Source organism: Carcharodon carcharias, chromosome 11 (assembly GCF_017639515.1).
Source record: "Carcharodon carcharias isolate sCarCar2 chromosome 11, sCarCar2.pri, whole genome shotgun sequence".
Taxonomy (NCBI): domain Eukaryota; kingdom Metazoa; phylum Chordata; class Chondrichthyes; order Lamniformes; family Lamnidae; genus Carcharodon; species Carcharodon carcharias.
In genome coordinates this window covers 151,421,971-151,435,722 of record NC_054477.1, presented here as the reverse complement: position 1 = coordinate 151,435,722, position 13,752 = coordinate 151,421,971, and the positions used below count along the sequence as shown (strand labels likewise).

Below are 13,752 nucleotides of genomic sequence, written 5' to 3'. Positions count from 1 at the left end.
TTATTTTTTCAATTTTCTCTCTTTCTATCTCTCCATCCACTTTGCTAAAATTGATCTGCCACTTAGTATCAGAGGAATACCTTGGTTTACATGCTTTGGAACTCTTGGGTGGAAATATTTGTTACTGTTGGATTTAACAAGGAATGTGTAATAGCGACACATATTTGAAGCCCTCCAGCACCATTCTTTAATGAATTACAGTGGCATTATGCCAGCAAACTTGAAATTGCTTGGTGGGGGAGGTGGCAGGGAAGGGTCTGTGAAGCACCATGACAATGTGCATTTTTTTTTGTCAAGGGAAATGGTGGAACACCACAATTGTTGCACAAAGGTGCTGGAGCTTTAAGCCTGAGACACCTTTAATTACATAGATTAAAAGCTTAATAATTGGTTGCAGAGAATGACTACAGCTCGAGTCCCTTAACAGCTTAGATTGTTAACATTAATCTAGCGTTGTTACTTCCATTGCCATAAAAAGGGCAGTTACATTGTGAAAAATGCATTGACCAACTTTAAATACTGTTGGTTATCTTCATCCTTGCACAATGTGGCTTTTATATTCCCTAGCGCAGACTTGAAGTATAAATATCCATCAGGCTGATGTAATTGAATGAAATAAGGAAAGTAAGTTCTATTTTGTTTTAATAACCTCTCCATCTAATAATATTATTTAGCAGTGATTATGTAGTTAATTTATTTGGCACAATATAAGTGTGACTGAAACTATTATTGCTGTCAATCCACAGTATTCAGGCAATTTATTAGCAATAGTATCATATTTATGTACAGAATAAAGGCAGCAATAGTATTGTTTCTTTTACAGTTGACAATGAAATTGGACAGCTTAGATTGGTATAACTTTGGCCCATACTGCTTTTTAGGGTTAAATATCTTGCTTCATGACTCAATTGTTTAAATGACTCTGAATTTAGTATGTCATTCGTCCTCTTAGAGATGAGCTCTTGAGTTAGAAATAAGTTGCAACTAGATGAACACCAGAAGCAATTTGTATGTCATAATGTGGAGTACATTGTAACCTTTCCAGTCCAGAATGCTTGGGACCAAGCCATTTCTGGATCTCGGAGTTTTCTGGAATATAGAACGATGTTAGAATGCCTGACCGCAAGTGTGAACCAGAAAACACCATAGGCATAAATATTTATCTAAAACAGAAAACAGTGATAAAACATTATAAATCAGTAATAAAAATGGTTTTATTTATCCAAAAACTGTAAATTGTTTCTGTTCCCAAAGTACTTTACTAAAATGATGCCAACGATGTCGAGGGCCTGCTGAAAAAAACTCAGAACAACTGGTGTCTCCGAACAATAGATTTCCGTACTGGAGGGGTTGTAATGTACCGAAGTGCTTGTAATAATTCCCCTCAGAGCTAAATATAACTTAAGTTCAAGTAAAATTGTTTCCACATGCTTTGCATAAATAAATTGTACTGAGGATCAACTGAACATCTTTGGGCTCATATAGCCATTCATGACTTGGGGGTTCCTCTCATGTCTGTCTGCTGACTGCTACCTTGTATATACTATGCATTGATACAGCTGTGCATCACCTTCTCACTAAAGCACACATAGGTAAACCATGGTTATTGCTTTGTTTATACATCTTCATTAATACTGATATATTCCTTCTAATATCCCATAATAAAGATGTGATTTTTGCATGTCTTGTAAATACTACCAATCAACAATCATAAAAGCAAAACACTGCAGATGCTGGAAATCCAAAATAAAAATAAAAATACCTGGAAAAACACAGCAGGTCTGGCAGCATCTGCAGAGAGGAATACAGTTAACGTTTCAAGTCTGTATGACTCTTCAACAGAACTAAGTAAAAATAGAAGAGAGGTGAAATATAAGCTGGTTTAAGGGGGCGGCGTGGGACAAGTAGAGCTGGATAGAGGGCTGGGGTTGGGGGGGATCGGAAAGGGGGTGGGGATGGAGGAGAGAGTTCATGATCTAAAATTGTTGAACTCAATATTCAGTCCGGAAGGCTGTAAAGTGCCTAGTCGGAAACTGAAGCTCAACGCAAATTGGAGGAACAGCACCTCATCTTCCGACTAGGCACTTTACAGCCTTCCGGACTGAATATTGAGTTCAACAATTTTAGATAATGAACTCTGTCTTCTCCATCCCCACCCCCTTTCCAATCCCCCCCTCTTTTTTTCCAATAATTTATATAGATTTTTCTTTTCCCACCTATTTCCATTATTTTTAAATGTATTTCCATCCATTGTTTTATCTCTACTTTTTAGCCTATTTCGATTCCTTCACCCCACCCCCACTAGGGCTATCTGTACCTTGTTTGTCCTGCTTTCTACCCCTAATCAGCACATTCCTTAGATAATATCACCACCTTCAACACCTCTTTGTCCTTTTGTCTGTGACATCTTTTGGCTATCTCCACCTATCACTGGCCCTCTATCCTGCTCTACTTGTCCCACCCACCTTAAACCAGTTTATATTTTATCTCTTTTCTATTTTTACTTGGTTCTGTTGAAGAGTCATACGGACTTAAAACGTTAACAATCAACAATTATCCTTGATTTATAAAAAACAAAAAGTTATCTTGTATTCCTGGAGGAAAGTGAACCTTACACGATGCAACTTACGTAGCATAATGCTTAGACTATGGTTCTCACATAAATAAGGAAACATATTGAGCAGCATTGTTTAATAACTAATACACCCTTTCAGTATCTTTTAGTAACAAAGAATGCCTAAACATTGCAGATTTGAATCATGAGTATCTTCATTTTTCCAATGTGGATGTGACACATATATTGTCTGCTTATCCTGTGAGAGCTTTTTTAAAAAAAACACCTGCACTGGTTGCTTAAGTCTTTTGTTGTGATAGTTAGATTGTGAACTGAGTGATCTGTACAGGTTGGGCAATTTCTTATCCAATTATCCTTTGTTTACAAGAGAGCCATTGTAGCTTGTTGCTGCAAATTCTTGGTTGCTGCCATCTTTAGTAAAATTAAGGCTGTCTTACCTGTACTTTGCAGCTACAGTGACTGGACCGCTAAGTTGATTTATGAAGTTAAATTGTTTAAGAGACTCTGAATTTAGTACTTCATTTCTCTTCAAGACAAGGATTCTGAAATAAGAATCAGTTGCATCCAGAGGAACACCAAAGGCAATTCATGTGTCATAACGTGGAATACTAGTGTTTGCAATAATTTCTTTTAAAGCTAAATACAACTTAATGTAAACAATATCGCTTCCACATATTACTAAATAAACCCACCATGAAGGGCTCTATTGTGTATAAACTAAAGAGATCAATATAACTGAGCAAGAAGAATGGCTGATAGGCATCTGGTCTTAAGTGCTACACTGCTGATATGATGGGGAAGAAGCTTAGAAATTTGGAGGAGCAATCACTGGACATGCAATTTGTATTCCTTCATGGTATCTAGCTGGCAGAAGTGTGGAAGCAGGTTGCCTCCTCAAGTTTGATGCATGATCAAAAGTTCCAAAAATAAAATGGAGAGTTGGACCCCCAGTGCCTTGGACAACATTCATTTTTCAACCAACATCACCCAAAATATATTAACTAGGCATTCATCAATTCAGTTAGTGGAATTGTGCTTTGTGCAAAGTGGCTGCCAATTTAGCTTACATCACAATTATTTGTATGTGAAGTGCTTTGGGACATTTCTAAGAGATGTTATCAGAACTACATAATGCATATCATTTTAGTTACATTGAACATATTAGTTGTTCAACGTCAACATGTTTGAACTATTGACACATACAAATTGAGCAATGGTTGCTCCATTTGAGGTAATTCATGTTTGCAAAGCAGAGCTATATTTTTACCCATGCATTGGGACACGAGGATTGTTTTCTGATAACAAACCGATGATTTAATTAAGTAATTATTTGTTTCTTCAGACCAAAAGATAATGGAATATTTTCACTCTGCAAAAATTGTTTTGACTCATAGGGAACAAATGAATACAGTAAGAGCCCCTGGTTATAACAGTTCCCATTCTTGTTTTGGTATTTGTAGACACTATCATTGTGGTTTGAAGATTTATCTCTCATAAATTCCATTTTAAGAGCACAGTTTGAAATGTCAGACTACCTTAGCTCTTTTCACAATAATAAAGGACAAAAATATTTTGAGAAAAACACTTTAACCTCTTGTGATACGAAACAGTTTAATACAGTTTAATTTTCAAATATACTATTGGATTTACAATTGCATACTCTCAGTAAATTAGTGGATTATGCACAAGAAGATACAAGAACACAAATAGGAGCATGAGCAGACCATTTGGCCCATCGAGTCTGCTCCACCATTCAATTCAATCGTGTCTGACCTTGGGTTCCATATCCACTTTCCTGCCCACTCCCCATATCCTTTGATTCCCAGAGTCACCAAAAATTTGTCTATCCCAGCCTTACATGTATTCAACAATAGAGCATAAACAGAGCCTGGGATAGAGAATTCCAAAGCTTCACAACTCTTTGAGTGAAGTAATTTTTCCTCATCTCAATCCTAAATGATTGGCCTCTTATCCAGAGACTGTGCCCCCTGGTTTAGATTTCCCAACCAGCAAAAAACAATCTCTCAGCGTCTGTTTTGTCAAGCTCCTTTAAAATCGTGTATGCCTCAATGAGATTGCCTCTCATTCTTCTAAAACTCCAGAGTATATAAACCCAGTTTACTCACCCTCTCATCATAGGACAACCCCCTCGGCCCAGGAAATAATTTAGTGAACCTTCACTGTGCCACCTCCAATGCAAGCATATCCTTTATTAAACATGGAGACGACAACTGCACGCAGTGGACTGAATCTTTTTGAGGCTCGAAAGTTGGCGAGAGATCTGTGCTGCCTCTTTTCAGGAAAGTCCATTGAGCCACACACCAATCTGGCAGTGATGTTTCCCTTGGAATCAAGACCCGGGGGCGGAATTTTGCCTACCAAGAGCTGCCGGCCAATCGGAGATCAGCAGCTCGCACTCAGCAGTGCCACTTGGGAGGCCATGGCTGCTGCTGGAAGGACAGACACCGGAGTCCCACAGTCGCGGAGCGGCCAAGACTCCAAGTAAGTAATGTGGTGGAGTGCTCATGGGAAGAAGGGTGCAGACGGGACAGCATCAAGGGTAGGGGGTTGGCTCTCAGTATCCCCTCCCTCTCTTCCTGATGTCCAGTCCCTCGATCAGGCACTTGAACACCTTTGATCAAGGGAATCCCTGCACCTCTCCCACCTCCCACCACTCCTGACCCCTGAAGATGACAAAGCTGGCCACACAGTTTTACCTGTCGTGCACGCCGAATGGCGATAAGATCAACTGCTGCCTGGTCAATACCAGCGGCAGTGGGGTGATGCCCTTAAGTGGTCATTAATTGGCCAGTTAAGGGCCTCAAATGGTGGCAGGACAGGAAGGTCAACTATTTACCTTCCCACCCAGAACTTAATTTTGGCAGAGGTGGGGTTCCGGTATGCCACCAAATCACCTAAGTAAATACTATTCCCGCCTCCAGGATCACCACCAGTGAGAGCACAAGATTCCGGCCAGTATTACAGATGTAGCCTCACCAAAGCTCTGTATTAATGTAGCAAGACTTCTTTATGCCTGTACACTAATCCCCTAGCAATAAAAATCAACATGCTATCTGCCTTCCTAATTGCCTGCTATGCCAGCATGCTATCTTTCTGCATTTCTTGTACGAGCACACCTGAGTCTCTTTGAACATCAGTATTTATAAGTTTCACACCTTTTAAAAAGTATTCTGATTTTGTGTTCTTAAGACCAAAGTGAATAACTTCATCCTTCCCCACATTATACTCCATCTGCCATTTTGTTGCCCACTCACTTAACCTGTTTATGTTTCTTTGCAGCCTCTCTGTGTCCTCTCCAGTATGCAAAGTATGCAGTTCTATAAGAGCAGGCATGCTGTACTGAGCAGCAAGCAATGTATTATCCTGGTGCTAAGATCAAGCATCAAGCTATATTTGACATTGCTTATTCCTTTAAGAATATCCAAATATAGGGACTAGTCTTTGTACAGTGTGAAATTAGTAGAGCTTTTTTTAATACTTGGTTGTGATTTCGCGAATCAAATCTTAATTTCACTCCTTGAAGGTCTACATCACACAAAACATCAACTTCTATCATTCTCAAAAAGTTGTTTCCTTAAATCTCTTGTGGGCGCGTGGGAGGAGTTGCTAAAAGAATCTGGTTTTATAACTGCTGTATTAGATCACTATTTTAAAATATTTGACCAAACTGCTTGCTGCAGAATAGCTTTAATAAAAGAAGCTGACGTATGTTAGCAATTTTAATGACGAGAGTAATTTACCACAACATACTTGGGCACAGACTGCAGTTTGTGTGGTCAACAGTTTAACGAAGATACGTTATAATTGTATCACGTTTATTATATGCTTTTTTAATAAATTGTTTTTGCACCAACATACATTTGTTCATAGCTCTTTGAAGCTTTCTGTTTTTTCATGAGCTTTACACATTTAACATTACAGTACTTGCCCTATTTGCTCCTGGTATTAGAGATGTGCTGTAGTGCAGTAAATACATGCTTTGGATGCCTGTAAATCCTTGGTACAGTTGTTGAGCATACCCAGAGTTTTTAAGCAAGCAAAAAAAAGATTGCTCACATTCATACAATCCAAAGTTTCTAAGCCAACAATGACAGATGCTGTGATACAGCTGAGATGTGAAATGATTTAGGAAATTACTCGAACTGCATTTTGTTCAGGTCAAGACGGAAAAAGGAGCAGCATTTTTGAGATTCCTTTACTGTGTCTAGAGATGAGGACCCAGCAATAGCTTGCTGTTGGTGCTCGTTGCCATGAAATCCTTTGATTACGGATCCATAAAACATGGCTTCAGCATTTCATAAAGCGTAGCTCTTCATATGTGTTATGTTAGGAATGCAAGATGAATGGCATTGTTGAAAAATAGCAAGGATTATTTTTATAACCAAATTTAATATAGTATGTAAAATAAAAGATAATCCATCAAGACCATAGCTCCCATGGTACAAAAATCAAGTTAAAAGTCACCTTGATTGTATGCGTAAAATAAATTAGCTTTGTAAATGCTTCCAATTATTGAGTTGGCAGATATTGTTATTATACTATGCTATGTATAACATATTACCAGGGCCACTGTTAAAGAGTGATTGAAAAAGTGAAATAATATGTAAAATATTATTGGACTGTTAGTGGTATCTTTCAGTGGAAATTGTAAATAATTGATCTTTCTTTATATATGCTGTACATATGTACTCTTAACCTTTTCAAAACTCAGGACAAATATAGTAGTTAGAAGGAAGGTATCTGCAACTCCATATTGTTAATGGTGTGTGGAGCAGGGGAGAAGTTATTAGTTTATTAAAAATGATCAATTATCTGGTATTGACTAAGATACAATGCCTATAGTTTATAAAATTCTCACTTGCTATTATATTCAGCTTTGTAATACAATTATGTCACAGTGAAGTTTCTTGTAATTTACTTTGATGTTGTGAATTAACTTATACAATTTTAACATTTATTAGCCTTGTCATATCATTGGAGGGTTTTTTTGCATTCGTACTTTTTCACTTTCCCTGTGCACCAACAGACCCTCGTGGGGGCATGGTTGCACTGAAGGCTTTAGCCTTCCAATACTTCACCCAAGCATTCAACTTTTATGTATAGATGACTGTCAACAACCAGATTGTCTGTTAAGATTTCAGCCTAGTATGGTGCTATCTAAGTTCAACCTGCAAGCCAGGTACTTTCTGATTAATGGTCATTGAGATTGAGAGTAAAAGCCCTTGCAGACTTTTTTTTTTGCCCTGTCAGATAATGTACACTATGTGCATCCACCGCTGTCAAACTTAAGACCAGCTCATTTAGAGCAAAAAAGTCTTAATTGATCTAGGATACTCCTGGCCTATGTATCCTATTTACTACCATTTTGATAACTCACCACCACTTGGGGGAAGCCTACTGAGAGACTATTATTATAACTTCATGTAAATTGACAAAAGAAGACATTACATATATTTTCCTACCTCTCTCTTACTTTCTAGGTTTAGGCAGATGCAGGTCAACACAGACAGCCGCATATCTGAACTCATGAATCAGACAAAGCTAAAAACATTTGAGGCAGAACGAGCTCAGTTGGTGCAAAAGGAAACAACCAAGAATCTCAAGCAGTGCCAGGTGGAATGTGATAAGTACCAAAAGAAACTTGAGGTAGACTATTTGTTTTTATTTTTATTCTACAACAACCAAACATGTTCGGGGGCGAGGGGAGGATGGGAAATACACAAAGTTAATTTGATCCACTTTTTGCATCATCCATTTTACTGTTTAACTCCACTGCTTTGCACAGCGGTGCTGAAGTTCCTGCACCTTAGATGGCCAACAAGGGCACAAGTCAAGCAGGGCTAGAGGGGCCAGAATTTGTGGCAGGACCCACTTTTGGGTCGCCGCCTCCAGTATTTATATCCCAAAGTTCTGGTGGAGGTGGAATTTTAACCCCCCCCTCCCCCAGGAGCTGAAGGGGGGCCTTAAATGTATAAGTGCCAGCACTTTTATGTTATTGACTCCAAACCATGGATTTGGGACCAGGGCCATGTGCAGGCAGGCTGGCAACAGAAGCCCCACCACGGCAGACTTCTGGCGCTGGTAGGGGGTTCAAGAAATTTTCAGCATGAACAATGTCACAGTAGATCCAGTGGCCTTTGTATAATTTTGCTGTGTATTTTTGTATTGAAACTCTTTGCACACCCAACAGTATTTACTTCAAATAATGGAATTTTACCCAAAACCAGTGAGACCAAATTCCATGGAACCAAAAGTAAATTTAGTAACGTAGCAAGGGGCAGTAAATGCTAAGCTGCATCAGAGCATGACACTGCATCTTGTTTCACTGACTTAAAACAAAAGCCCAGTATGAATCAATGCTTTCAAGGGGAGGGGGAGAAAAGGGAAACATCTAAGAAAGAATTGCAGCTTCTTTCTTGAACCTTGTATAATATGTCCTGAAACATTTCTGAGTTTACATCAGTGTTGTGGGATTTCTCAGGTACACTTCTTGGGGTCTATTAATTTGCTGAGGGCTTCCTGTCGAATTAGCATGCCCTAGAGAAAACAAGAGAAAGCCATGAGACCCCGGCTGGAGGCGAAGACACAGTTGATTTTATTATTTTTTTTAAAAAAAAATATACTTTATTCATAAAATATCTGGAAGAACATTACAAAACATTTCAAAATCACCATCACAAAAAGTGCAATCAGATTCAACTTTTACACATGGATCATGAGGTGCCTCAGTACAATCAATGAATATTACAATCATTTCAATATGATCATTACAGACAATCAGACAGTGCAATGGTATTGGAGTTATCAACATACATCATGTTGCACTCTGAGGTGCATCAATACAAGTATAATACAACTAGTATTCAATGCATACGTTCATTGTGAGCTGTACAGCCCGAGGGGCTCATTGTTGCAACAAGAGATGTGAGCTACACCAGAGTCACATCTAACGAATACAAGCATGTATCCAGTTTTTATGGTAAGACAGCTTCATTCATTGCTATGGCTAACAATATGCGGAGATTGCTTCCCATTTCATATTAACGATTGTACACAGTCAAGTTCATGTTACAATGTAGCCATAGGTAAACTCTGATAAGTATTGATAGCCTGTTAACGATCAGAGGTGAACTCCGATGAATATTGATAGTCTACTATTGTCTACTTACAGACATCCATCTCTCCTTAACTGGCCTCCCATAACAAGGTTATGGGTGTTCACAATTTTATTTTAAACACACAAAATACACATACAACCCATGTCAACGTCTGTCCCTATCTTACACAGATTTACATTATTAACTAGCTCAGCCTATTACCTTTGTTCTCAACTGACCCAGGTTGGCTCACAAGCAGCAGGGGTCCGAGCACCGGCACCAAGGAGTTGTCCCTACATACGTTTTTGTCAAGCTGATGTTGGTGGGGGGGGACCACCACACAGCCAAGGAACCGTGTTCCCTGACTGAAAATTCCCCACAACAATCGGGAACAGGCTACCCCTTTTTGGAAAATATATTTAAATATCTTTTCCCATTCCTGAGCAGTCCAGGAGCTCTTCACACGTATTGTTGGAGGTAAGGCTGGAAGGTTCAGGGGTTTGAGAAGATGGTTAGTATTGGAGAAAATAAACTAGAGGTTACCTTTCTTCCCCAGGATGATCCCTGGGTATTGGGTGATTTTGGTAGAGGAAATTGAGGCCTGATAGCATTTGATGTGTTCTAGCCATATCTGATAATGGATGATTAAACCAGATATGCTCAAATCTGACTTGAGGGAGCAAAGGTGTGGGGTCATAACAGGAAAATTAACCTGATACAAGGGCAAAGATTTCACTGGGGACAAGGACAATAAAGGTGGAGGTGAGGATGCGATTGAGCAGATCACGAACTTCAGAAGGGTCATGGCAAATGAAAGGCCAAAGTATAGGTGGCTGAGAGTTTGAAACTGCAGTTAAAAGTGACTTGGGGAGAGTTTTCTTTCAGAGAGAATGCAGGACATGGAAAAAATAACACTCAGCACCAGCCATTAAAATATGGTGGAATTGAATATTTATAAAGCACCACAATCAGATTGTATAGGTCTGAGAGCTCTTAAAGGAAAATTGTTTCAGCTCATTAGGTAAAACCATGGCACCAGAAGTCTGGAAAGTAACAAATGTTTTTCCAATCTTTTAAAAGATCAGAAGCATGATCCTGGGAATTACAGACTGTTACCTTGACTACCACAATGAAAAAAATATATTAGAATATCAATGAAGCTTTTGAGGTGTATCTAATGAGTACAAGCAGTGCTTTCCAGAAATAATTAAAATGTCTGCTCTTCAAAATTACCCACATGCTCTGAAATTACTACTTTACTTCTAAAATTAACAAATAAAATCTGCTCTTAAATTTTTTTTTAAAACTATTCTGTGGTACCTATAATAGCTTTTCAGAAGTATTAATCCAAATAATGAAGGCAAATAAAAAATTAAAAACCAGTGGTTTACCTAAGGCATGTTGTGGAGGTTTGGAATCCATTGGGAATGGGTGGCGGCCTTTGGTGAATGGATGGTGAATATTGGATGCCGTGCATTTTTTTTAAGCATTTGCTAAGATGTCCCATGTTTTCGATTTCCATTACAAAGTTTAATCAATGTACATGGTTTGAAATAGTTTAATCATTAAAAGTAATTCTTAATCCTGCATTACAGCAGTGACTACGCTTCAAAAAATACTTACTTAATTGGCTGTAAAGCATTTTGAGATATTTGGTGGTCGTGTAAAGCATTATATAATTGCAAGTCAGTCTTACTTTTTAAACTCATTCAAGAGTTTCCAAATCTGTACTTCCTACTGGGCATAGCTTCCAATGAAATATCTCCATTTGATCACAATGTCCAACTATTCTGACCTAAATCAAAGCAGCAGCTTTTTCTTTCTTGGTATAAGATGGACCAAGTTAGTAGAATTGAAATATTCTTAATTTGTTCAGTCTCCATGTGTTGGTGAATAGTTATTATTCCAATGTGACAATGCTGCTGGATAATCTACTTTTAAGGCAATCTTGTTCCTTCTGTCTTAACATAGCACCTTTAAGATTGTATTATGAGTCACATCCCATTTTGATATTAGCAAGAGTCACGACTCATACATTCATGCGGAAAAAGTACTAATCCATTTAAGCAGAATATTTTATGTGCTTCGTATAGTCATAGCGTAGGACAGAAGTTTGTAACTGCGGAGAAGAAAAGAGTTGACGTTTCGAGTCCTCATGACCCTTCGACAGAACTTGAGTTCGAGTACAAGAAAGAGTTGGTTTAAGGTGTGTGGGGGGGCGGAGAGAGAGAGAGAAGTGGAGGGGGTTGGTGTGGTTGTAGGGACAAACAAGCAGTGATAGAAGCAGATCATCAAAAGATGTCAACAACAATAGAACAAAAGAACACATAGGTGTTAAAGTTGGTGATATTATCTAAACAAATGTGCTAATTAAGAATGGATGTTAGGGCACTCAAGGTATAGCTCTAGTGGGGGTGGGGAGAGCATAAAAGATTTTAAAATATTTAAAAATAATGGAAATAGGTGGGAAAAGAAAAATCTATATAATTTATTGGATAAAAAAGGAAGGGGGAAACAGAAAGTGGGTGGGGATGGGGGAGGGAGCTCAAGACCTAAAGTTGTTGAATTCAATATTCAGTCCAGAAGGCTGTAAAGTGCCTAGTCGGAAGATGAGGTGTTGTTCCTCCAGTTTGCGTTGGGCTTCACTGCAACAATGCAGCAAGCCAAGGACAGACATGTGGGCAAGAGAGCAGGGTGGAGTGTTAAAATGGCAAGCGACAGGGAGGTTTGGGTCATTCTTGCGGACAGACCGCAGATGTTCTGCAAAGCGGTTGCCCAATTTACGTTTGGTCTCTCCAATGTAGAGGAGACCACATTGGGAGCAACAAATGCAGTAGACTAAGTTGGGGGAAATGCAAGTGAAATGCTGCTTCACTTGAAAGGAGTGTTTGGGCCCTTGGACGGTGAGGAGAGAGGAAGTGAAGGGGCAGGTGTTGCATCTTTTGCGTGGGCATGGGGTGGTGCCATAGGAGGGGGTTGAGGAGTAGGGGGTGATGGAGGAGTGGACCAGGGTGTCCCGGAGGGAGCGATCCCTACGGAATGCCGATGTGGTGGGTGGGGGGGGGGGGGTGAAGGGTGAAGGGAAGATGTGTTTGGTTGTGGCATCATACTGGAGTTGGCGGAAATGGCGGAGGATGATCCTTTGAATGCGGAGGCTGGTGAGGTGATAAGTGTGGACAAGGGGGACCCTATCATGTTTCTGGGAGGGAGGAGAAGGCGTGAGGGCGGATGCGCGGGAGATGCACGGGACACGGTTGAGGGCCCTGTCAACGACCGTGGGTGGAAAACCTCGGTTAAGGAAGAAGGAGGACATGTCAGAGGAACTGTTTTTGAAGGTAGCATCATCGGAACAGATGCGACGGAGGCGAAGGAACTGAGAGAATGGGATGGAGTCCTTACAGGAAGCGTGGTGTGAGGAGCTGTAGTCGAGGTAGCTGTGGGAGCCGGTGGGTTTGTAATGGATATTGGTGGACAGTCTATCACCAGAGATTGAGACAGAGAGGTCAAGGAAGGGAAGGGAAGTGTCAGAGATGGACCACGTGAAAATGATGGAGGGGTGGAGATTGGAAGCAAAATTAATAAATTTTTCCAAGTTCCGACGAGAGCATGAAGCAGCACCGAAGTAATCATTGATGTACCGGAGAAAGAGTTGTGGAAAGGGGCCGGAGTAGGACTGGAACAAGGAATGTTCCACGTACCCCATAAAGAGACAGGCATAGCTGGGGCCCATGCGGGTACCCATAGCCACACCTTTTATTTGGAGGAAGTGAGAGGAGTTGAAAGAGAAATTGTTCAGCGTGAGAACAAGTTCAGCCAGACGGAGGAGAGTAGTGGTGGATGGGGATTGTTTGGGCCTCTGTTTGAGGAAGAAGCTAAGGGCCCTCAGACCATCCTGGTGGGGGATGGAGGTGTAGAGGGATTGGGCGTCCATGGTGAAGAGGAAGCTGTTGGGGCCAGGGAACTGGAAATTGTTGATGTGACGTAAGGTGTCAGAGGAATCACGGATGTAGGTGGGAAGGGACTGGACAAGGGGAGAGAGAAGGGAGTCAAGATAACGAG

The 13,752-nt window shown here is 40.1% G+C and overlaps 1 protein-coding gene across 6 annotated transcripts in view; it reads left to right on the top strand.

Annotated features, from left to right (window-relative positions):
- pibf1 (progesterone immunomodulatory binding factor 1) overlaps nt 1-13,752 on the top strand; it is a 136,751-nt gene that overhangs the window by 60,065 nt on the left and 62,934 nt on the right. For all 6 annotated transcript variants that reach the window (XR_005944445.1, XR_005944444.1, XR_005944443.1 and 3 more), the window contains one exon: nt 8,077-8,242. Coding sequence is in view for 3 of the 6 variants with exons in the window: in XM_041199373.1 (XP_041055307.1) it covers nt 8,077-8,242 (166 nt within the window). In the remaining 3 variants the exon portion in view is untranslated. The remainder of the gene's footprint in view (nt 1-8,076; nt 8,243-13,752) is intronic.